The sequence below is a fragment of the Pogona vitticeps genome, chromosome 4 (genome assembly GCF_051106095.1).
Source record: "Pogona vitticeps strain Pit_001003342236 chromosome 4, PviZW2.1, whole genome shotgun sequence".
Taxonomy (NCBI): domain Eukaryota; kingdom Metazoa; phylum Chordata; class Lepidosauria; order Squamata; family Agamidae; genus Pogona; species Pogona vitticeps.
In genome coordinates, this window is record NC_135786.1 from 203,384,162 (window position 1) to 203,407,633 (window position 23,472).

At 37.4% G+C, this 23,472-nt stretch overlaps 1 protein-coding gene and 1 long non-coding RNA gene across 2 annotated transcripts in view; one reads left to right on the forward strand and one right to left on the reverse strand.

Annotated features, from left to right (window-relative positions):
• Positions 1-23,472, forward strand: part of RDH10 (retinol dehydrogenase 10) — a 29,319-nt gene that overhangs the window by 294 nt on the left and 5,553 nt on the right. Inside the window, exons 2-3 of the mRNA XM_020811338.3 lie at positions 1,685-1,920; positions 20,991-21,089. Coding sequence (XP_020666997.3) covers positions 1,685-1,920; positions 20,991-21,089 — 335 coding nt within the window. The remainder of the gene's footprint in view (positions 1-1,684; positions 1,921-20,990; positions 21,090-23,472) is intronic.
• On the reverse strand, positions 80-20,992 carry LOC140706954 (uncharacterized). The gene is made up of 3 exons (XR_013545449.1): positions 8,126-20,992; positions 5,885-6,050; positions 80-2,113 (listed from the first exon to the last, which is right to left on the reverse strand). It is a non-coding gene; the product is annotated as an uncharacterized LOC140706954 (long non-coding RNA).

The following is a 23,472-nucleotide window of genomic DNA, read 5'->3' on the forward strand; positions in this document are numbered from 1 at the left end:
ACCGTCCCGTTGACCAACTTCCGAGCGGGTGAGGGGGGGGGAGCCCTAGATTGTTCAAGCCCGTGCTGTTTAGTTGTTCTTTTTCTTGGTGAGAACAGCAAGGTGTATATGAAGAGTGGTGGTTGATGGTTTCAGATCCTAAAGGCTTTAGGAGTAACGTTCGGAGCGAAAACTAGCCCTCATCGGTTGGGCTGCTGAGCACTTCTGGCTTCACCTCTCATTAGGTTAGCCCTCAGAATTAGTCCTGCTGCGGGAGGTTGAGAGGTTTCTTTGTCTGAAAGCAAGAAGATGCTCCTGCTTCGGAGGGCGCCTGGGTGCTTTACAGAAGAAATGTGCACAAGCCCCTTTTAGAGCAGTAGTGGACCAATAACATGCACTGCTGTTCTGTAACAGTCTCAGAATGACTTTATCTGCTGTGGTATCAGAGGTTCTTCATTTAAATATACAGTACTCAAAAGTTCTTGGATCAAGGGGAATGATACCCTTCATATTTATATTGGCTGGATTGCAGCCCCTGGGAAATGTTCTCAGTTCTCACCCAAGAAGTTTAGAAAGGAATTTGGTCTTTGTTTAATAGGGGATAGAAGGATAAAGTCAGTCAGTAGGTACTAGACGCTACCTTGATTGAAAAGCACATGGCAAATCTGAAATATGATATTTTTGTTTGGAATTGGCTAGGAACTGCTAAATTGCATATAAGTTGTAAACAATCCTAAGGTAAAAATCCAAGAAAACAGGTTGTGGGATGGGAGAGGGAAGGGACAGTTTGGCCAACTAAGTATTAAACTCTGATGTTTATCTATTTAATTATTTTACATTTTATAGAGGGGATAAGACAAGAAATAATCCATGTGCTTGGTGAAATTAATAGGGCTGTTATATAGAAGTGGGAAAACGTCTGGAAATATTTTGTTACATAGAAGGCTTAGGGCTTACAAAATTTTCTGTGTGTTTCACTAGAACAAGCTGGGGGTGCTTTGTCAATCTATGTCTGGAAGAATGGTAGTTGCTCTGGAGATGGTGTAATGGGAACATGCTGAAGTACTGGTTGTGTAGAAATCTGGGTTAAGGATTGTGGGAGTCCTGCAGTATAATTCAGGTAGAAAGGAAGCTTTGGCGTTTCTATTTGATTATATTTAGTGCAAACTTCTTCATACAAGTCTGTTTGGAAGTATATCCGGTTGAGTTAAATGGTATGTACTCTGAGTCAAAGTAGGTACAGTATAGGATTGCAGCCTTTTTAGTTTGTTTACACTTAGCCCATTGTGTGTATATCTAGTGAAATAATTGCAGTGCTATTCACATTTAGAAATAAGGCCAGGGAACTTCCCAAAACTTCTTTCTGAGGAGATACACATAGACTGCCATTGCACATTCCCCTTCCCACTGATCTCTGATTCAGATATTCCATTTTGAAATTACCTGTGGTTCAGCCTTGTCAGTTCTGTTTGGGATTAAAGTCAGTCTGTTCCTTAGTTTTATTATACAGTATATCTCTGTTGAGCACAAATTATCACTGACTATAAGCTTTGTAGAACTTAATACTTCACTGTTACACTGTCTGTCTTTTGGGGCTGGAGGCAATATCCTGTCCAATTGATTCATATTTCTTGATATTTAAACATGCAAAAATACATCTGATTTGCCTCTTTCATCCTCTGCTTTGCTTGTCTTGATTCATCAGCTGGGCATGGTGAAGAGGAAGTGCTACCTCATTACAACTTGCAAGTTCACACATATACGTGTGATGTGAGCAAAAGAGAGAATGTATACACGACTGCTGAGAGAGTCCGCAAGGAGGTTGGTGAAGTCTCCGTCCTGGTCAACAATGCTGGAGTGGTTTCTGGGCACCATCTCTTAGAATGCCCAGATGAGCTTATTGAGAGGACCATGATGGTTAACTGCCACGCACACTTCTGGGTAAATATTTTTATTTGTAGCGATATGGTCATGTTAGTTTTTTGCAGCAAAAAACATTTACTATGTTGTAAATTTCATGCTTTTGAGAAAGTGGATTGTAGTCCATTAAGATACATGCTATAGGAGGAGGACTCATCATCCAGATGCCATAAGAAATTCCTGGTTCATCTTTCCATGTTTAGTATTTTTTTTCCTAGTAAAATGAAAATAATTTTACAGAATTGACAGAAACCTCTCCCTCTAAAACAACATTTGTGAGTTTTTACAGGGGATGGGTCTAGTTTTGCAGCTGTCCTTATGTTACTTGCTTGTATTTTTACTCACTCAGCTTGATCCAGAGAATGTTAGCTGTGTTAGATGAATATAAGTGTTGGATACCTATTAATTTCAGTGGGATTTGAATCTAACTAATGTTAAGTAGAGCAGAGACATCAATAGATTATGTTGTACAGGTAAAATGTTCATGGAGTTTTCATTTTCTCAATCACAGGATTGTCAGTTTTGTGAATAATTTTGACAGTGGGAGGTCGCTTGGTTCTTGTGAATGACTTCATAGTGCGGTACATTTTTAAACCATATTTTCTGTCCAGGTTGTTTGAATTGACCACAAGAAAAGTCTTATACTGAAAATGGAAAGCTAACTTACACCATTTAATATACTTGGGCCACTGAGGCCACTATTTTCTATGGTCACCGCGGTCCAAAGTCCCAGGGAAACATATACCTCCCATCCTTGCTGAGAGCGATGGAACTTTCCTTTGAATAACTTAGTTCTGCTGTACCACCACTGAAGTGTTAAGATATCTCTGTAGACATACAACTGATGTTGCATCTGTCACTAGCAGTGCAATCCTTTGCACACATAGAACTATCCCATTGCACAAAATCTTGTCGCATAACTTTGCACTATCTTAACCTGAACTGGAAAGGACGTGGTGGTGCTGTGGGCTAAACCGCAGAAGCCTGTGCTACAGGGTCAGAAGATCCAGCAGTCGTAAGATCGAATCCACGCAACGGAATGAGCACCCGTCGCTTGTCCCAGCTCCCGCCAACCTAGTGGTTCGAAAGCATGCAAATGCGAGTAGATAAATAGGGACCACCTCGGTGGGAAGGTAAACAGCGTTCCGTGTCTAAATCACACTGGCCATGTGACCACGGAAAGATTGTCTTCGGACAAACGCTGGCTCTATGGCTTGAAGAGCGGGATGAGCGCCGCCCCCAGAGTCGGACACGACTGGACAAAAATTGTCAAGGGGAACCTTTACCTTTACCTTTTAACCTGGACTGGGCTCTAGAAGAATGTAATTTAAAGAAATTGAAACCTACTACCTTCCACTTTTTAGGATCTGAGGCTCCCTAGGGCTCCTTTTTACCCTTGGGAAGTCCTCGGGGGCCTGAAATTAGGAGGGATCCTATACAAGTAAAAACAAAAACAAAACACCATAGAATCATCAGCACCAGGCTCGGCACTGCCAGCAGTGATCTGGCAGCAATTTTTTTACTTGTAAAGGTTTCTACCTGTACCCCAGGGTTTCAAAAGGTTTCCATGGGGCAAAAGGGCCCCCAGGAAGCCCCAGGACTTGAAAGTGGGGGGATAGGAAGCATTTAATTATTTTAAATTAAATATTTCTCCTGCCTGAATTGGATTATGCAGTGTGAAGTTAGACCAACAGGATTTTGTGTAATGTCTTCACTGGGCCTTACACAAAGGTAAGTGAGAATGCCAGATTTCCACAGCCGAAAGCCCTGCAGATGTGTTGGACTATAACTTCCACCACTGCCAGCCAGCACGGCTTCAGCTTTTCCCAGCTTGGCTCCTTCCATTTGCTTTGGATTACAACTCCCATTGTGCAAGCCAAGCCATGATGGTGGGAATGATGGCAATTGTAAGGTGACATATCTGGAGGAGCCTAGATCAGAAAAGACACCCTGGAGTACTGGACAATACAGTTATGTAGAGAGAACCATGGCATTCATTTGCCTACTCTGCTTTCTTGGCTGACTTATATTAAAAACATTGAAAAAGTGTAATCTTCTTAGGAATTGCATTGCTGCCTGGATGTTCTCAGGATTACTTGAACTGTGTTATAAAATCTACTTAAAAGCCACTGCATATTATGCACAGCGATAATTCCACCATTTGTAATATTGAAACAGTTTTGTCAGCTTTAGGTATTTCTTGAACCTGTCATAAATACCTAGTAGGAAAGCAGAATAATGGTTTTTGACCTCATGTCAAGTATACCCTTTAGAGTCATAATGCATACCACTGGGTGAATTAAATTATGAATTGAAAGAAGGAACAGTTTCAGCATACACTAGTTGCAAAATTTGAAGGATCCTGTTCTGATTTGTTTTACAGATAGAATGTAAGACTTTTTTACACATGAAACAAATTGTATCTGTCTAGTTGTAAAAGCAGGAGATACTGTTAACTGGGTAGTATATCCTTGTGTCATGGCTATAAAATTTAGAGTTCTTGGAAATTTTGTCACTTACGACAACATTACCATTAAAATATGGGAGTATCCTGAACTATCCAGCTGCTCTTCTCCAGTGCGTGTATCAGCAATTATTTATGACCTTGTACATTCTAAAGACTCATCTTAAAATACTAAGCAACAGTAAAAAGCTAACAGTGTTTTCCTGTGCATATTTAATCTTTTCAACGGGCTTCACTCACTAGTAAACATGTATAGGATTGAAGCCATGTAAGATGATGCTTTATGCATTTGAACAGAAGGAAGTACCATTGAATTCAGTTAGGTCTATTGTGAAAAAAATGTGTTATAATTAAAATATTAATCATATTCTAGAAATCCTTTTCATATTTCCTACTCTGCCTTTGAAGTACTCCTGTGATGCTCTCACATTGTTTGGATGGAGTTACTCTGGTTCAGAACCATTGTTAGTAATGCACTAAACATTGTTTTGTAGTCAAATAGTGGCCCACAACTTCTGTACTTGAAGTGTTCTCTTAATAACTTCCTTTACAAAGAAATTTTCCTCTGCAAATGCTTAAGCTTTTATTTGTTTCTCAGCCAAAAACTAACATATGTGCATTTACTTTGTTATCCAAATGTGGATGAACAGCATAAATATCAAGACAAAATGTGAAACATTAGCATCTGGAAATGATGTAAATTAATATGAATGTTATTAATTGAATGAATGCTATTGTTCCAGAGTTTTTAACATGCCTTTTATTAAGACACATGAATCCCGACACTGATCAGCCAGCTAAAATCCTAAACTCTGTTTGTAAAGGTTATCATCTCAGTTCTGAAAAAGTTGAATCCTGCTGAATCCTTAGTTTAAAATATTTTAATGGCCAACATTCTGTTGTGCAGTTATGCAAAAGGTTTACATTTTAGCAGCAAATCACCATAATTTATGAAATATCCAGAGGTATTTTCTGTTGCATACGAAGTCACACAACATGGCAGGCAGCACATAATGCAATGCCTACTAACATTTAATCAAATCGCAGAATTTTACCACTAAGAGTTATGTTTGTGCACAAGATTTCAGCCAACATGTTTTATTGCTCCTCCCTTTCTGCAATATGACATGCTTCTATCAATCAAGGGCTATATCTAAGGAATGTATGCAGTTATGCTCACCATTGCTGAAGGAATTCACCAGTAGAAGAACGGGGAGGCATTATTTTTATATCCCTCTCATAGCTCCCCCAAATCAGCTCTGAAGGGTGGCTCAGTGCAGCAGGGGGAGGAATGGCTGAAAATCACCTTGGTTCCTGTAAGTAGCCCCACTTGGATACAATCTTAAGTATCACAGTAGATATACTGCCCCATATCTGGCCATCTAGTTCATCATGGAGAGTACTGCTTTGAATGTGATTTAAATGGGAAGACGTACTTTACACTTTTCAGAAAACAACAAACTCTGTCAGTGATCCATGTCTTCCATGGAAACATGGCCTTCAGTAGCTATAAAATCTTACCTTTCCCCTTCTGATAGTTGCCTTTTGGAATGTAACTGAACCACAGATGCAGCAACCAAGGAAACTGTTGTTGAAGACATATCTTGTTTCTGAGTTATCATCTGGTTATTTATCTTTCTGTATATTTGATCCAAAATCCAATAGAACAGTTCAGTCAGCATACCTTCTAATAATAAATGAAAAATAACTGAAGTAATTTCAGTTGATATGTACCTATAAGTAACTCTGCCATCATAGCACTGATGCCCCATATTCAGAAGATGAATTTGCTGTTTCCATGCTGGCTTTTCCAGTCAGTTGAACTTGTTGAAGTGGAACACTGTCTATTTACTGAGATTGCCTTTTCCTGATTATAGCTGAAACGGGCAAAGCTATCTGAAGCAGAAAGAGGAAGCAGCTGTCCAGCACTCTTTTTTATATGTACATCTGAGTCATAACTACAAAGAGTGGTGGTGGAGAGCAGTGCTTCTGTGTGCATATGGCTGCAAAGAAGGTTACTTGTGATCTATATGGTAGAACATGCAATGTAGCCAAATCACACATAGTGAAAAATAGCAATATTGATTGAGTTTGTATCCTTCGCCTATGTATATACTACCAAACCCAGAAAATATGATCCATATTTTATCACAACTGATAGTGCCAATAAGATAGTTGTTTATGATTTCGTGTTCTTGTAGCAATGTTGTTATGCTGGTTGTTGGGTATAGATTATGCTTTGAAGAAAACTGTTACAACCCCATTATTGAGAATACTGCCAGTCCTTTGTTCTAAACTGCAATTCTGTGCACACGTACCTACCTATTTATTTCAGTACAAGCCAAGGTTGTATCGTGTGCCTGTTTTATGGTGCAAACTAAGCAGAAGATCTTTAACAAACTGAGCAACATCTAGTTATGTTACTTGTGGTGTTATAGAAGTCAAATCAATATTTTCAAATGATGCAGAACCTGGCTGTTCTCTTGCACAAAGGATGGAAATGAATTGCAGTACTTGGAAGACAAAAAGTTATTGTTGTAGAACAGAGATGGATCCTACAGCTATATTTTGCTGCCTAGCTTAGAACCTGCAACCTGACTAGTTCTTGTTTTGGTTTGTATTACCACTGGTGAAGGATGGTTGCAGCAGGAATCTCCTTCTCTGGTCTAGGTTAAGTAAATATCTGCAGGTGATACAGAAAATCTCATACTTGACCTATGGGCTCTTCCAATGAACTTCAGGGGAACCATTTTTAAGTCTAAGAGAAGCTGGGCATCAGGTATCTGAAAGCTATTCAAACACTAATATAAAACTATAATCTCTAGCAGTGTTGTAGAATATTTTAATATTTTAAAGCTGCCTTTTAGGTTAAAACCTTCTCAAGGCATCTTTCATAGAAGACCAAAATGGAGAATCATAAAATTGAAGTTCAGCAAAGCAGTGCATTGAAGCAGCATTATAATACAAAAGGAGACCAGCATTATACGTAACATTGACTATTTCCTAACAACTGTTGGCAGATAAAGAACATGCTCTTTTCTGATCCCCACTCCTTGTGGTTTACATCTCATCTTCATCAGTGCTAGCTAGCTATGGTCAATGCAAATAGCCAGCATTTGCAAATTTGCTTCACATTCTAGTTAAAAGGGCAATCCTGATTATTGCTGACCACGGTAAGTAGTGAAGTATATACATCACACAAAACTATGGCTAAACCAGAGAGGGGCATTTGTATAGGAAGGAAGGGAATGAGAGACCCTGTCTCCTAACCTACTGTTTTTATGGAAACATTTAGGCTGAGCTAAAAATAGCTTTGAAATGTCATGTATATCTACCATGTTTAAATTGTGCACACAGCGACTCTTTACCCCTTCCACAGAAATCTGGGATGATGCCAGCCAGGCAGGATTAATGTTAATAGTATTGTAGACCTTTCTGTGTATACATTAATAAAATCTATATGTTAGTACAACTGTTTGACTAAATGCATATGCTAAAGTCAAAGATAGATGGTTCTGTGCAGATGTCTAAATATAGACCAACAGACTTTTCAGCAGAAAGAGCATTAACAAGTATTCCCTCAGTGTTATGTAGGCTCATGTCCTAACAAAGGAACATTAGCAAGACAACTAAAGTGATGTCCAAAATGTGTCTCAGTAAACCTGGATTTTCTCTGTTTTTGTTATTTCTATGTTTTTTCTCCTTTCTCAACTAATTTATTCAAATTACAAAGCAACATAAACTTTGAGCAATTGAGTTTACCTGCAGACAAGTGGCTTTGATTTCTTAATAGCTTCCATGTTGATTTTTGCCTAGAACTCTCTTCAGGTGTATTATCTGATCCTTGACTGATTTTGAATTAATAAGTGAACTTACATCACCTCTCACAGACATGTACCATCAATTTCTGGACAATTCTTCTGCACTAGCCATGAAAGAGTTGCGCTAAGGCTGACGAAGTAGAATTTTATCCATGAAAGCTTGCAATTCATTTAAATGTTAGTGGTCCAATAAAAGGTATCCCCCTTTACAGAGTTTATCCTAGGAGTACAGGATGAACTCAGTCAGACCCATTTTATACAGCAATGGAATTCGTACAGAGTCCTTGTCCACTCTAGTCTCTTAAAAAAGTTAAACTTTAACAAGGTTATCTCTAATAAAGTTAAGCAGCCTGGTCAAAGTAAAAAAAAACTGCCTTTATTCTACATTGCTGGATCTGTGTACCATCTCACAAATGTATTCTTGCTGGTACTCACTGTAGAAAACATTATTTGGTTTGAAGAATTATTTTTTCAAACTTTCTACTGTCCCTTAAGAAAATCAGTAACAGTTATTCATTTTTAATGTATGCCATCACCACTAAAAATTAAACAAATTGCAAGCTTTCATGGATAAAATTCCACTTCTTCAGACTTAGCATAACTCCGCCATGGAAGGAATATAGGACAACATCCAATTCCATCCAAGATTCTGTCTGCAGATCAGGGGAAGCTGAAGATCTTTTTCATTATTCATTAAGTTGCCCAGAAGTCAAGTTCTTGATGGCATCCCTAGCTCTTTGTGTTGTACGTCCTTCTTGGTTTAATTATATGTGCTGATTGTGGGTAATGATAGAACCGCTACATATCAAGTAGCAAAATTTGCTTTTGCAGCAAAGAAGAAAAGTGCAAGGCATCAAAAGACTTAAAGAAGGAGGGAGGCTGTGTCACTTTAAGTACACAGCCATGGTTTATGTGTAACTATGCAGTGCTAATACTTTGTATGTTATGTTGGTGCTGTTGATATGTTTTGGTAACCAATTATTTTAAGTAATAAAGCTTTGTGTTTGTGTTTGTTGTAACTTAATAAACTATTCTCTCCTGTCTTGTATACATGTGTTGATGCAGCCTTCCAACATTATTACTCTTTTAATGGTGCAGTCCTGTATCTTCTTAAATTTAATTGAACTGTGTTGTGTAAGGAAGGAAAATGATATTTTGGAGGGTAGAAAATTTTTTTCAGTGTTCTCGTTGAGCTGGAAATTCTGCTGTATGCAGATCTCTGTCTTCTTAAACTGAGTTTCTAGTATGAAATTGAATTTCTTCTGATTGTTCTTGTGAGATAGAATAAATATATGAGCTACCAATATTGTTTATCCTCTTGAAATACACCTCATCTATATATTAAATCTTTTTTTTTTGCTTGAGCACCTATTTAAGGGAGAATCATAATTATGCATTTATGTTGTTACACTTCATCATCCTTTCTAAATAACGTAATTTAAAACCAGACTTTTACTGTCCCAGCCTTTATTTGTCTAAAATTCTTTGTGTTCTGAAGTCTTTGTAGGCTCAGACAGAACGCTGATCTGTCAACCTTTGGTGTAGACAATAGGTTCAATCCAGAGTTGAACTCGGTTAATTTATTCTGGTACTGAAGGAAGGATCTTCACATATTGTCTCCAGTGCAGTCTTACATGCTGTTCCAAAAAGGATAGTTACCCCTCTGGAAAACAATAGGAAATGATACTTGGGGGCTGACAGGGAAGTGAGATTGTTTAGAAAATGACAACCCTAGCTGCTGCTTCTAGTAAGAAATTGTCACTGGGTCTTAGTTTTTTCCACATATACTGGGGACATTGCTCTGAAACCAAAAACTAAGAGGCATTCTGTTAAAAGTGTGTCTTCCTTTCAGTTATAGTATTGATAGACTGACATTGCACTGCTTTGGATGGAGCAGCAAATGGCACTCCTCCTTCAGCTTGGTCCGGGTGCCTATTAGCCAAAGCCAGTCAAGATAGTTTGGCATCTTGGACAGCATTTACCACAAACATCTCTCTCTGTCTCTGGCAGTACAAATACAGTGGTGATTAGGTCCAGTAACTTCCCTTTCATGATTCCCCAAATCACCTGTCTAAATTCCATGAAATTAAAAAATGGCCATAGTACCACTTAAGAAGACCTAAAGTGGGGGGAAATATACATATGGCTGACTAAGAATACTGAAATTTGAGTTGGTTTTATGTGGTTGACTAAGAATGAGTTGTTTGGCACGGATATTTGCATTATTCATTTCTTTCTAGCCAAATGGAAAGCATCTCCGGTGTTAATCCAACTAAGGTGATGAATTCTCACAAGTAGGGATGGAATGCATTAGCAAGTAAGACGTAGGATTTAGGTGCTAAGAAACTTTATATAATGAGCAACTGTGTAAGACAAAAGGTAACTCCTTTAATGGGGATTGGCTGCTTAGACTCTATACCTACAAATAAACTAACCTTTATGGAGTTTTTCTTTATTTGCTGTTCTTATTAAAGCCTGTGCCAATTTCTTTTGCTTCCTGATAGTTTTGAACCAAGGTAGGCTTTTAATAAGGGAAGTAAATAATAAACAGTGGGTAAACTATTTAGAGGCTAGCTAGTCAGGAGTCAATATTTGAGGCAGACAGTCTGAGATGCTGAAAAAAAAATACTATTATTGATAATGCTCCATCTTAATATATTTGGCTTTTGCTGCTAATTAACTGTCTGGCTGCTGATATTGTACTGTGTACTTAAAAAAGCATTAAATGATAAAATGTTTGTTCCATGATTCATTGATGACCCTGAGAGCTGCCTGTTTCAGTCTTTGGCCCTGAGAGGAAATCTCTTGATGTCCGTTTGCAAAATGTTCTATAATGGGCTAGACAAGATGTGCTTAAACTGTGCTCTGTGAACTCCATCCAGGTGCTTTGGGGAAAGTTGAAGGAACAGTGGAGAATATTTTAATCTATTTTTTTCCTCCTCATAATTGCGATAGAGGCTGCATTTGTAAGGACAGGATGGCCAAGCCAGTTAATCATGTTGGTGTCTTTTGTCACCCTAAAATTCAGTACTTAAAAAGGCCCTTCTCTGCAGTGCAACTAAGAATCTGATCACTGGTTTTGATTTTGTCAATACTAAAACATAAAATGTTATTTTAAAAATGAGCTATGTGTGTTATATTTGATTGATAGAACTAGAAAATGTTGGAAGTGGTCCAAGACCCAAAGAAATTTTCAAGGGGTCATGAGAACATAGCTGCATAGTGTGTCCATATATTAGTCCATCTACCTAAATGTTGTCATATCTGACTGATGGCAGCCATCTGTCCTTCAGTGGAGATTCCTGGTAGCCAAGAGGTATTCAGATTGTGCCTCATGAGCTCCAAGGATGTGAGTGAAAAGGAGGGGACTGAGCACAAGAATGATGTGTTAAGTGTCACCGTGTTAATGATAAGCTCAATGCTTTTATGTTAAACAGAAGGCAAACCAAACTGATGCGTCTAATCTCTAAAACAAAAACACGTTCAATGTAACATGTAAATGTTATTTTCAATATGTTGTTTTTTGAAGATGCATTAATTTGCATGACCTCCTGTTTTACACAAAAATAACAATTTTAAAACTGACCGTGTTGTTTCCAAGATTTAGGTGACAAAGGTATTGGGAGAGAGAAAGAGAGGGCTGGTCGTCTAGTGTCAATTATGGATTTTGATAGAAATATATGGCAGGAAAAATAGATATGAAAATTGATTGAATAGGATGCAAAAGTGTTGCCCTGAAATTGAAAAGTTCTTTTAAAATGTGGCTCAGAGAGGTGCCTAAAAAGTGAAGATATTATTGAAAAACTTAGAACTGGGAACAGTTTGCCAACCATCATTTTTCAGGGAATCCTTGGGCTTCTTCAGAAGAGGAGCTGCTCAGCAGTAAGATCAGCAATGATGTACAAGTTTCTTGGAATAACAGCTTGCCTCTCTCTAGCATTAACCATAGGCTTTTGCTGTCAGTGCACATGGGACTTGGTGAGGCATAATAACCTGACCCAAGGTGTACCTCTGAGAGCTATATGGTGTGCAGGATGTCCATAGCAAATATGTCTGTATTGAAAAGGCTTCCATGAAGATAGACATTTTGAATACAAATTGATATATGAGCTTAAGAAAGTAGACTCAGAATTTGTCGGCCTGCTCTGTAGTCTTGTATTGCAAACAATTTTGGCATTCTAACCTTTGATTTTATCTTTGACTAGAGGTTAACTTTCTGTGACAGGCAGAAGACTGAGACAATCAAAACCTGATGTTTGTGTATGCCTTACTTCAGCTAATATTTGAGCAACCCATTGCTATAGGGCTAAATTAGAACGTAACTCACTTCTTTGCCTACTCCTTAGAAACTCTTGAGATATCTTTCCCACTTATGGGGGGCTTATTAGTGAAATCCTCTCTGTTGTTCTCCTTGAGTCCTGCCTTAATTTGAGTATTTGGATAATTTAGTGTTACCATTAATATGTTATTGGCAACAACTTATTAATCTTTGTAATGTTAAATTTATTACAGAGTATTCTGTAGTGCTTCATCTTAGATATTAAATGCAGGATATTATTGCATTTGAGTAGTAAGGTAACATGGGATGAACTGGAATTGAGTAGTAATCATCATCTTGTTAACCCCATACAGAAGTGCTCAGGAGAGTAGTGTCTCTTGTTAAGGGAAAGAGCTTTTCTATGCAGTTATTCTTCTTCCACAGAGAAATGAGGCAGTGGTTAGTTTAATGAACTAAATTGTATCTCTGTTAGAAACACTCCATGTCAATGTGTAATCTGTTACAATTAAAATGTGTGTAATTAAGAAAAAAGAGGCAAGCGCAAGCAGTTTTAAAACACAAGAAAGCAACAAAAGTATTTTAACTCTGTCTGAACACAAGATGTAGTAGTACACCAGTGAACAGCTGTCCTGAGCTGTTGACCCTACCCCACCAGAAGCAGTTGCACTTGGCAGAAGGAAGGGGTGGTGTATTTGAACTGGACTGCAGGACAGAGAGGAGGGTCATTTTTTTTTTACTCTTGTACCAATTTTCTGCTGCTGTTAGTTGTGAAATGTGATGAATAACACAGCCTCTGTCTGAGTTGAACTGATTGCCATTGTGTGTCCAGGCCCAGTTTAAAGTGCTGTTCAGTTTTAAATCCCTAAATAGTTTGGAAACAGGTTATCTGAAGGACCACCTACAGCCCCTCCCAACCAAACCTACAGGCAGCATGCAAGGTTATAAAACCCCAACAGAGATTAACTAAAATAGCCCTGGTCATGAGTTTGCTGGTAAGATCCACTAGATCATCAGGTTAAAAAGCCTTTTCTAGAGTGGCCCTAATCTTGCAGAATGACTTAGCAAAAGAATGTATTTGTGTCTTCTTCAATCATTGAGCAGAGAGGTTGGACCCAATTGTCTTATTAGGCTCCTTCCACTTCAAGAAGGATGCTGACAAATCGAAACTAGTTCAGAGGATGGCAACAAGGATGATCAAGGGTTTGAAACCGAGCCCTATGAGGAAAGACTGAAAGAACTGGGCATGTTTAGCCATGAGAAAAGAAGATATGATAGCACTTTTCAAATACTTGAAAGGCTGTCAGAGGATGGACAGGATATGTTATCATCCCAGAGTAGAGGACACAGAACAATGGGTTCAAATTACGAGAAGTCAGATGTCGGTTGAATAGCTGGAAAAAGTTCAGAACTGTTTAGACCACTATGGCAATGGAACCAATTGCCTCAAGAGGTGGTGAGTGCTCAAACATTGAAGGCATTCAAGAGAAATTTAGACAACTATTTGGCAGATATCCTTTGATTTATATTCCTGCATTGAGCAGGGGGTTGGACTTGATGGCCTTATAGGCCCCTTCCTACATAATTATTCTGTGATTCCAACTCAATTATTTTAGGATTCACTGACTGTATGGTTCCTTAAATATATGGATGTTTCTATCACTGCTGGTATATAGGCTATAAGGGCATTCCAGAAAACTACCTCTGTGTTCCTACTCAAGTAAAAGTATGTCCTTTTGAAGGCAGCTGGGGCCAAAATCCTATTTTAATTTTATGCCAGAGTAATGAATTCAGCATAACTTTGGAGGCAAATAGCCTCAAGGTAAGAAGTCATTTTAGGCATTATCTATTGTGCACTGAGCCCTGTGATGTGAGGCACAACAGAAAGTGTCTACATTGATTTCTCACCTTGAGGCAATTCACCTCCAAATATTAAAACATCTGCATTAAATGTGTGGATGCAGCTAATAGGATTTTGGCAGTTATGTTGTGTAATGATCAGTACTTAGTGGGAAATTAATATATACAGTGTAACAAAGAATGTAGGCAAAGTGATGGCAGCAATATTTTCTACATTATAGACCCTAAATAAATATTACTGCAGAATTTGTGTCTTAAAGTTTCAAATCCATTTTACAGAATGTGTGCTGAAAGATTTCAAACCAATTTTATATATATTATCTAGGTGTGAGCCTTAAACAATGAAGTAGGAAGCAGAGATGGCTGTGTTTGGTACCTGCTGAAAGCTATATGGTTTTTGGTGAAACATTGCTGTTTAGTGCACTTAGCCATTCTCTTCACTTACCTCATGCACATTTTTTTCTTTTCTTTTTTAGACTATCTGATTTTACAATGCTCCATGCAGCACAATTTCACATCTAGATTACAGCAAATAAATCCCATATGTTTCTTGATTTAAAAAAAAAATCATATTTTCTCAATGCGTGACTTGGCATTTTTTGGCACTGTATACAGAGTCCTGCCAATCCTAGAATCATCAAGAGTGGTTGCTTGTTACATGTTTTTCAAGGAAATTCTTTTTATGGCTGTCAAACCAGTTAAGCAAGTTCCTTTGTGCTGTCAAAATGGTGGAAAGAAGCTGGTGAAATACCTTCTCTTAACTGCTTCCTTAAGTAGATAGTTTGCTAGCTAGCGAGTCCTACCTTCTTGTTTTGTTTTGATGGATTTAATTCTGGTGCATATTACGTAATTTTTCTATTGATCACATTTCTGTATTTGCTGTTGTGAAAGCTTTATTCCATATTTGCAATTAATTGTGTCCAGATCTTTTTGCAAAGGTACTAACAAGCCTCCATACATAATCATTCTCATTATAATACTTTGAATCATTTTTTTTTCATTTGTTTCATTAACAACTTTGAGAATAGAATAAAAAATTTCAGGGGAAATGAAGGGACGATTACAGAGTTCACCACAAGTTAAAATGTTACAATCCTAAAGTTGCCAAATCACAAGCAAATACTTGTTTAGCGTATTAAAATTGTTTCTTAAGGCCATCAGAACATGGAACATGCATGGTTTCTATTGACAATAAAACTGGGAAAGCAGCTATATTTTAGCTGGATCATGTTGTACATAGGCAGTGTTTTGCAATGTCTAGAATTGCGTTGGAGCATATCTATAATGCAGTCATAGAAACAAAATCCTTCCTTGTCTTCCTTGTATCCTGCAGCTTGCCTCAGATTTTTGCATTGCCTCACTTACAATCCTATGAGGCTGTGGTGGTAGCCAGATAGCCAACATGAAGCTAGGTAACCAAAGCAATAAAGATTGATTCAAATGTTGAAACGAGGTGTAATGGCACCATTTGCCCACACTGCAACAGCTTGGTCTCTATATGTTTTATCGTCTTTTCTCTTGAACTGGGCAAAGCAAATCAAGGAAGTTAATGGGAAATGTCAGCGTTTTAAATTATGAACAATTTGCTATCCCACAGCTTAATCAATCAATCAATCAATCAATCAATCAATCAATCAATCAATCAATCAATCAATTATAAAGAGCCCAAAAACCCCACAAGAACTATTTATTTATTTATTTATTTATTTATTTATTTATTTATTTATTTATTTATTTATTTATTTATTTATTTATTTATTTGTTTATTTATTTATTTATTTATTTATCAATCATGCTTGCATATATACCGTATAGCAAGATTTACTGAAACTGAAATTGTAGTTGCCTGGAAGCATTTCAACCAGGCAGATGATGGTTTCCCATGCAATTTCTCGTATATGGAAGAATCACTAAAATATTATTCAACCTCTTATGGACTCCCTTCTAGATGTCTAACAAGTCTATTTGTCCTAGAATAAACTATTTTTTCATGCAGTCCAGGCAAGAAATGAATTTTATGTGGGTGGCACTGATGATAAATAAATCAGAAAAGGCAGTCTGTGAAGCCTTTGAGTATAAAAGTACAAATTCACAACGTGATAATGTATAATGTGTCTGTGCAACAGACAGTGTACAGAGTTTGTCAGAATCCAGCATTTTACACAGAAAACAAGAATTCCTGTCCATGTGTGTGTGTGTGTGTGTGTGTGTGTGTGTGTGAGTGAATGAGTGAAAAAGAATGAAATATCCATGTACATTGTTATGTATTTATTACTTATTTGCTACCTTTCCACTAAGAGTACTTAAGATAGCTAACAAACTTACTTAAAACCAAATTTAAAACAAATAAAGAGCAAATTAAGAACAAATCATATGGTAAAATCTTTGTAAACATTGAAATAATTTAAAGCTGCTATAATCGCTATAATAATTCATAATCAAATCAGTTTAAGTCATCAGGCTAAAGAAGTGTGTGTTAACATTCTTCCTAAAAGCAGAAAGTGTGGGAGTGGATCACAGATCTGAGAGGAGCGCATGCCATTTTCTGGGAGCAAACCGGGAGAAAGCTGTTTCTTGTATATCCATTATGTAGGTCTCTAATGGTGCTATTCTTCTTGAAGGTCTGTGCCAAGCATTTTAACACCCAGATAGATTCATAATGATGGTTCCTTGGATATGCAGATCCTCAATCACTTCAGGATTTAACAGTTAAAACCAGCAGCCTGAATTGGGTCTGGGAGGCAATTGGCCTCCCAATGGAAGTCTTTCAATATCAGGACAATATTGCAATATGTGCATCAGTTAACATTGTAGTTCCCACATTTTGCACCAAGGAAAGCTTCCAAACACTATCTAGAGGTAAACCCATGTAGAAGACATCATAGAAGCTAAGAAGTGGTGTAACTAAGACAGAGATTACTGTTACAAAGCCAGATTTACTCGGTAAAGAGAGCTGGTCTTCTTATTATCATCAGTGAAAGCTGGCAACTCAGATTTCGCAGTGTTGATATATCCACTCCAGATTTCAATCTGAACTTTTGAGAAGCTATCCGATTCTGGATCTTATTCCCTATATAGTTTTAAAACATTGGATAGTTCCTTTAAGGTTCAGACTTAAACCAAGAGGGTTCATTAACCCCACATACGTGTAGTTTTGGAATAGGTAGTTTCGTTAGTCTGTGCAAGCATATCAGGCAAAAGCAAAATAAAAATGACAAAAAAATTGTGGCACCTTAAAAACTAACTCTTATATATTTCATGTAAGCTTTTGTGGACCTTCACCTACTTCTTTAGACGTATAAGGTGGAATAGAAAGATTAACACAATAAAAGATTCATGCTAGGGTCTAAGATAGTGGTATATGGTTGCATTTCCCCTCAATAAACCAAGTAAATTCTACAACAAAGTCAATCTTTATGCTGATCAGTGGTAGAAGCAAGATTGGGAGAACATGTTAATCTTCTGTCATCCATCAGCTGCCAAGTAAAAACCCTCTTTTGTGTGGTGTTCAGAGTTCTGAGTTCTTCTCATTTAACACCTGTGTGCAAAAAAAAGCTCTATAAGAACATGTGAAAATCATTAAAGGAAACTGTTCTTACATCTCTGATGGGAAAACACAGAGACACCATGACCATGGAATTAAACTGAGTCAGCTGTAGTCTTTTTCTACAAGTATGAAGCTGAAATTACTCATACCGTCAATTACCCAGGGAACAGATTTGTTTGCCAAGTGGTTTAAATAAAAGAAAGTGAACCAGGTGACTAGCTGCTTCGAAGTTTCATGCTTTATTTCTTTAAATTGAGTCACTTAACTTAAAAAAAGCTACCAATATGATTATGAATCAGGTCATCTTTAATTGTGTAGCAACTTAAAAATGAGTCCTATTTCTGGCTTACATATGTAGTCACTTTGGCAGAAATGCAATTCTGGCACATTGACACTTCCTGCAAGCCCATGACAGCTGCAAAGTGATTGCAGTAAAGTGGTTGTAGATGTCTTAATCTTTCAAATAGATTTCTGCAGGTGGAATCCCAGCCAAGTCTATAGAGGCATATACAGGTGTGGTGTGGTGAGATTACAAAATAACTTTATGGTTGCAATGGGTTTTTTGGGCTCTTTGGCTGTGTTCTGAAGGTTGTTCTTCCTAATGTAGGAAGTCTCTGTGGCCAGCATCTTCAGAGGACAGGAATCAGAACTCTGTCTGTGCTCTGGTGCAGTTTGTTTGGATAGTTGGGTATTTATAGCTGTGGGATCAGTTTTTGTCCTTTTCAGGAGATGGGTGATTGTGGTGATCATGATTTTTTTTTTCTGTTGTGGGTTTATTGTTGTGATAAGAGGGAGAGATGATCTGTCACTGTGATTGATGGGTGTCGTTAGCTGGTCTTTTATGTGCAGTGATCACTGGTCCTTATAGCTGGGTAGAGTTCATTGAACTTTTGCAGGCTGCATTTTTCAGTGCTGGGAGCCAGGCTTTGTTGAGTTTTCAACTTTCTTCTTTTTTGTTGAAGCTCTGCTGGTGTTTGTGGATTTCAATGGCTTCCCTGTGCAGTCTAACATAATGATTGCTGGTGTTGTCCAGTACTGTCTTTATGTTGGTTATTTTTATTTTTGTTCTGACCTAGCATGTTTGTTACAACTTTAAAAAAAATCAGATTGCCAACATTTAGTCTAAGAAACCTCAAACAGTTGCTCAGATTTCTAAAAACAACTAGCAAGACACATCCTGAAAGCATTGTCTTGAATTGTAATGGGAGCCCTTTACCTGTATGGTTTGTATGGCATCTAGTACTTGACAAGGACTGTGGGATAAAATAAGGGAATGGGGAGCCAATTATATGCATCATCCCTAACAGAACAAGGGGATATAAGTGCACTTATTAAACAAATGTTTTATGTACCATTGTAGAAATAAGAAGTAAAGCATTCACCTCCAGATGTTGTTGGGTTGCAGTTCTTAGCATTCCTTACTATTGGTTGTGCTGCTTAGGACTGTTGGGAGCTGTGGTCTAACATATGGAGGACCAAATTTTGCCCAGCCTTAAGATCAAATCCTAGGTAAACCAACCCCTTGTATTATGGTTAGAAACTGAAATAGGAGCTTCATGAGGCATGTTGTCTGACAGTTGTTTTATGTCCCTTTAATTTAAACTGTTGTTTGTCAACCTTGTGTCCATCAGTGTTCCTGACCTCAAGGGAATATTACAGTACTTCTGTTATGGTGAGAGGTATTGTGTACTTCTTTTTAAAATCTAGCAGTTCCACATTTATGTGTATATGTGTACATTTTAAATATTTTTTTTATCATCTTCCCTCCCTTTTTTGGTCATGCATTTCCTCTTTTCTCACATGTAAGAAGTCACTCTACTTTTCAGTGATCCAGTTTGTGAAAGGAGTAATGCATCCTTTACCTTTATCTTATAGACAACATTATGTGGGATTTTGTCTTTGGTTAGAGCTAATACTACTGACCCTTAAACTCTAGCTTGTTTCAAATGTTTTCTGTGTTTAAAACTTGGTTATGGACTGTGGATTTAGATTAGAGCCTAGCACTCGACTCTGTGCTGCCTGGGGATTCAGGAAGTTATAGTCCAAGAAAAGAACTTATCCAGGCCTTGACTTAGAATATTCCAGTGAAAAGTGTCAAGAGACATCAGACAGTTCTGAGATCCATATCACTGTTCTTTGTGGCTAGTAAATGCAACTTGGATAATACTAATCAAAACCAGTTCATATTACAGAAGATCAATCATCTAAACATTTACTGTAAACAGTTAGTTAGGGCATCTCCAGATAGCTGTATGAGCACTTGTGGGTCTTTTTAATAGATTTTTCTATTGATGAAATTGTGTTTGCTAAACTAGCAGTCATACTATAGTAATTAGTAATATTGTTGTGTAATATTTCTGGCCAAGTGAGGATTTGAGCCCAGCCCAGGTCTCCCAGACTGAACTATAAGCCTCTGACTATACCATATGTCCCTAGTCTGTGCAACACAATGTACCATGAACCATAAGTGTTATTTCTTAGTTATGTTGATCAGTCACCATCATCACCATCTTAGAACTGCAGAGCAGGAAGAGACCCTATGAATCATCAAGCTCAATTCCTGTCAGTGATGCATAGAAGGTAGTTTCTCTCCTGACAAACCAGAGATGGAATGTAGAACAGACCTAAGATGGACTTTAGACGACATCTAGAACAAACTTTGAATCCTGTCTCTGTTTGTTGGAAGACAAACAAAGCAGAGTGGCATCTGTACCCTGATTCCCACAACACAAAAAACAAAATGTGAAACCATGCTTCAGTATTTTTACCTGTTCTGAAAGGAGACGGAATTTACAAACATGCTGTCCCAAACAAATATGCTAGGTTCCTGCCGTTCATGGCTCAAAGTGTTTTGTGACTATGGCCTGGCCACTGGCTTTCAGGTCAAAACAGAGCAAATTAAGTTATGTATAGTAACAGAAGAAATAAATTGACCTCTGCATTTTGTTGCAGTAGTTTTATTTACATTTAAACTCCACACTTGCAAAGCGTTGTAAACCTGTGCCTCAAAACTAGAAATTATTCTGATGTATAAAGATCCTTTGTAGTTTTGCATTTTGTGTGAAAGCAAATCAGGTTTAATAAGGAATTAGTAACTTACTCTTGTATGTGTGTTTTTTACAGACTACAAAAGCATTCCTTCCCAAAATGCTGGAACTGAATCATGGACACATTGTCACTGTTGCAAGTTCCCTTGGCCTATTCAGTACTGCTGGAGTGGAGGTTTGTTAGACTTCTTAAAACTGTTGTTGAAAATTAAGGTCCTGGTGAGTGTAAGTTATAGGTAATAATGTAGCCAACAACAACATGCTTTTAATTTCTAGAAATAGCTACCACACAACTATCACTGCAGAAAGAAAGGCAATAAGTAATCCTTTTTGGAAATACAAGAAATACCTTTGAAGAATTATTCTCACAGCTTAGCAACATCATCACATATGCACAATGAAGTATTAGAATATAATACGGATTGAAGAATCCAGATATTGTTGAACAATATTCTTACAGAGGAACATATAGACCAGTATCCCGTTTGAAGGAAACCATGTGCAGAATTGTGTGGGTCTTCCTTTAACACTGTCAATGCAAGGGGGAATCCAGTGACCACATATACAAGTGTAAAGCCAGTTTGTTTACAACAAGGTGATGACTGGCTTGCTTAAATGAGAGACAGATATCACCAGGGCAAATAAGAAGCACTTGTATTTTTAGACAAGATGTTGGTGATAGGTGTATATTTGAAATATGTAATCAAAGTAGTAGAATTATCCTTATATGTTCTTGAAACCTTACTGTGGATATTCCTACTGCACTTTTGCTACGCATGTACCTCAAGAATGCTTTTTTGTTGCTTTTAGCGTATATTGCTAATCTTAGCTCATTCTGAGTTTTGGCATTTCTAATGCCATCCCTGCAATTCTTTGCTCCCTGTCTGCACTATTTCTTTGTTCCCTGGCTTTCTTTCCACTTCCAATATGTATTCTTTTTTATTTTCAGGTCCTCTCTGAGCTTTGTGAAACTTCATTGGTCATTTTCTGTCTTCTGCTTTTTTTTTCTTGTTGGAATTGTCTGTAGTTGTGCCTTCAGAATTTCCTTTTTTAGAAACTCCCACCTATCTCATTCACCTTTTCTTATTAAGATATCCTGCCTATCCTGCCACGGGTCCTTATTTATAATTGCTTTGACTTTGTTAAAATTTTCATAAAACCTAGCGTACCTATGTGGTTACACTCTGCTTTGGTTTCCTTTGAAAACAAGAATTCCAGTAGAGCATGTCACTTTCCCCTTACTGCCACTTGTTCTAATAAGTTATCTGTAGTGGTTAAAATCAAGTCCAGGATAGATAGTTCTCTAGTTTCTTCTTCCACTTTTTGTAGCAGAAAAATATCAGTCACACAAGCCAGTAATTTCTTCGAAGGTCCGTGGTTGGCAGAATTTACAGGATCTTTTCTTTAAATCAGTTTTCCTTCTGCTTTTTAGGAGCGCACAGCTAACAGTCTGTTTTTGTTCCTAATAGCTCTTTGTCTTGCTAGACTTATTTTACACTGCCAGTAATAATTCATTAGTCAAGTGTTCTGATTGTCTTTCTAGATTGGCCATTATTCTCTGGCATGCTGTATAAAAAGAACTCATTAGTGAGCAAGCAGACTGGACACAGCACACTAGAATTGGTTTAGCCTATGTATTCATTGCGAGTAACCAAATTTCCAGGAAGCTATGGAAAGTTGCTGGGTTAAGCAGCACACATCCTAACTGCGGTGGTTTAATGGAAATCCTGTCCACTGTTGTCCTGGCTCCTTTCCTTGAATGGTCCGCATGTATCTCTTTCTCTCCCCCCCCCCATTTGCTGCCCCATGTCTGTAAAATATAAAACGAGAAAGAGGTAGAAGTTGCACTTCTTTGTATTTTGTGTTATGATTCTCATCCCAAATAATTTTTCTTCATCTTGAGCAAAGATTGCAGATGGTGAGAGATGAAGATTTCTTGGCCTATGAAGCTCAGTTATGCATGGAAGTTTCACTCATGTTCTTCTTTTCAAAACGCATCTTCTCTCTAAATCAAATAAATAAATAAATAAATAAATAAATAAATAAATAAATAAATAAATAAATAAATAAATAAATAAATAAATAAATAAATATATTGATTTCCTTTCTTAATTTTTCCACTGCTTCTGAACTGGGAACAATAGTTAAAAGAATTGAAATGATTGAGAACTTTAGACAAACTGCACACTGTAGTTTCTGCTTTTTTTCCAAACTTGGTATGAAGCCAAATATACCTGTGTATATTTTTTAAAAATATGAATAAACAGTATTACAAGCGTAAAAGCTAAGAAAAATGAGGTTAGCTGTTGCTATTGTTCTCTGAATTTCTTATGACAGAAATACTTTATTAATTTTACACGGATGGAAAGCCATGCCAAACTTTGGTAAAGACATCTGGGTGAACTGTTGTTGTTTTGTTTCTTTGTGATCCTGTTTGATGAATAGAAACAAAGCCACATAAAGCAGTATGAATGACAAAGTCAGCATTGTTTAATGTTGCTTTGCATAGAAATATTGGATTTAGAAACACAAAAAGCTAATTTCTAACCTGCTAAAGT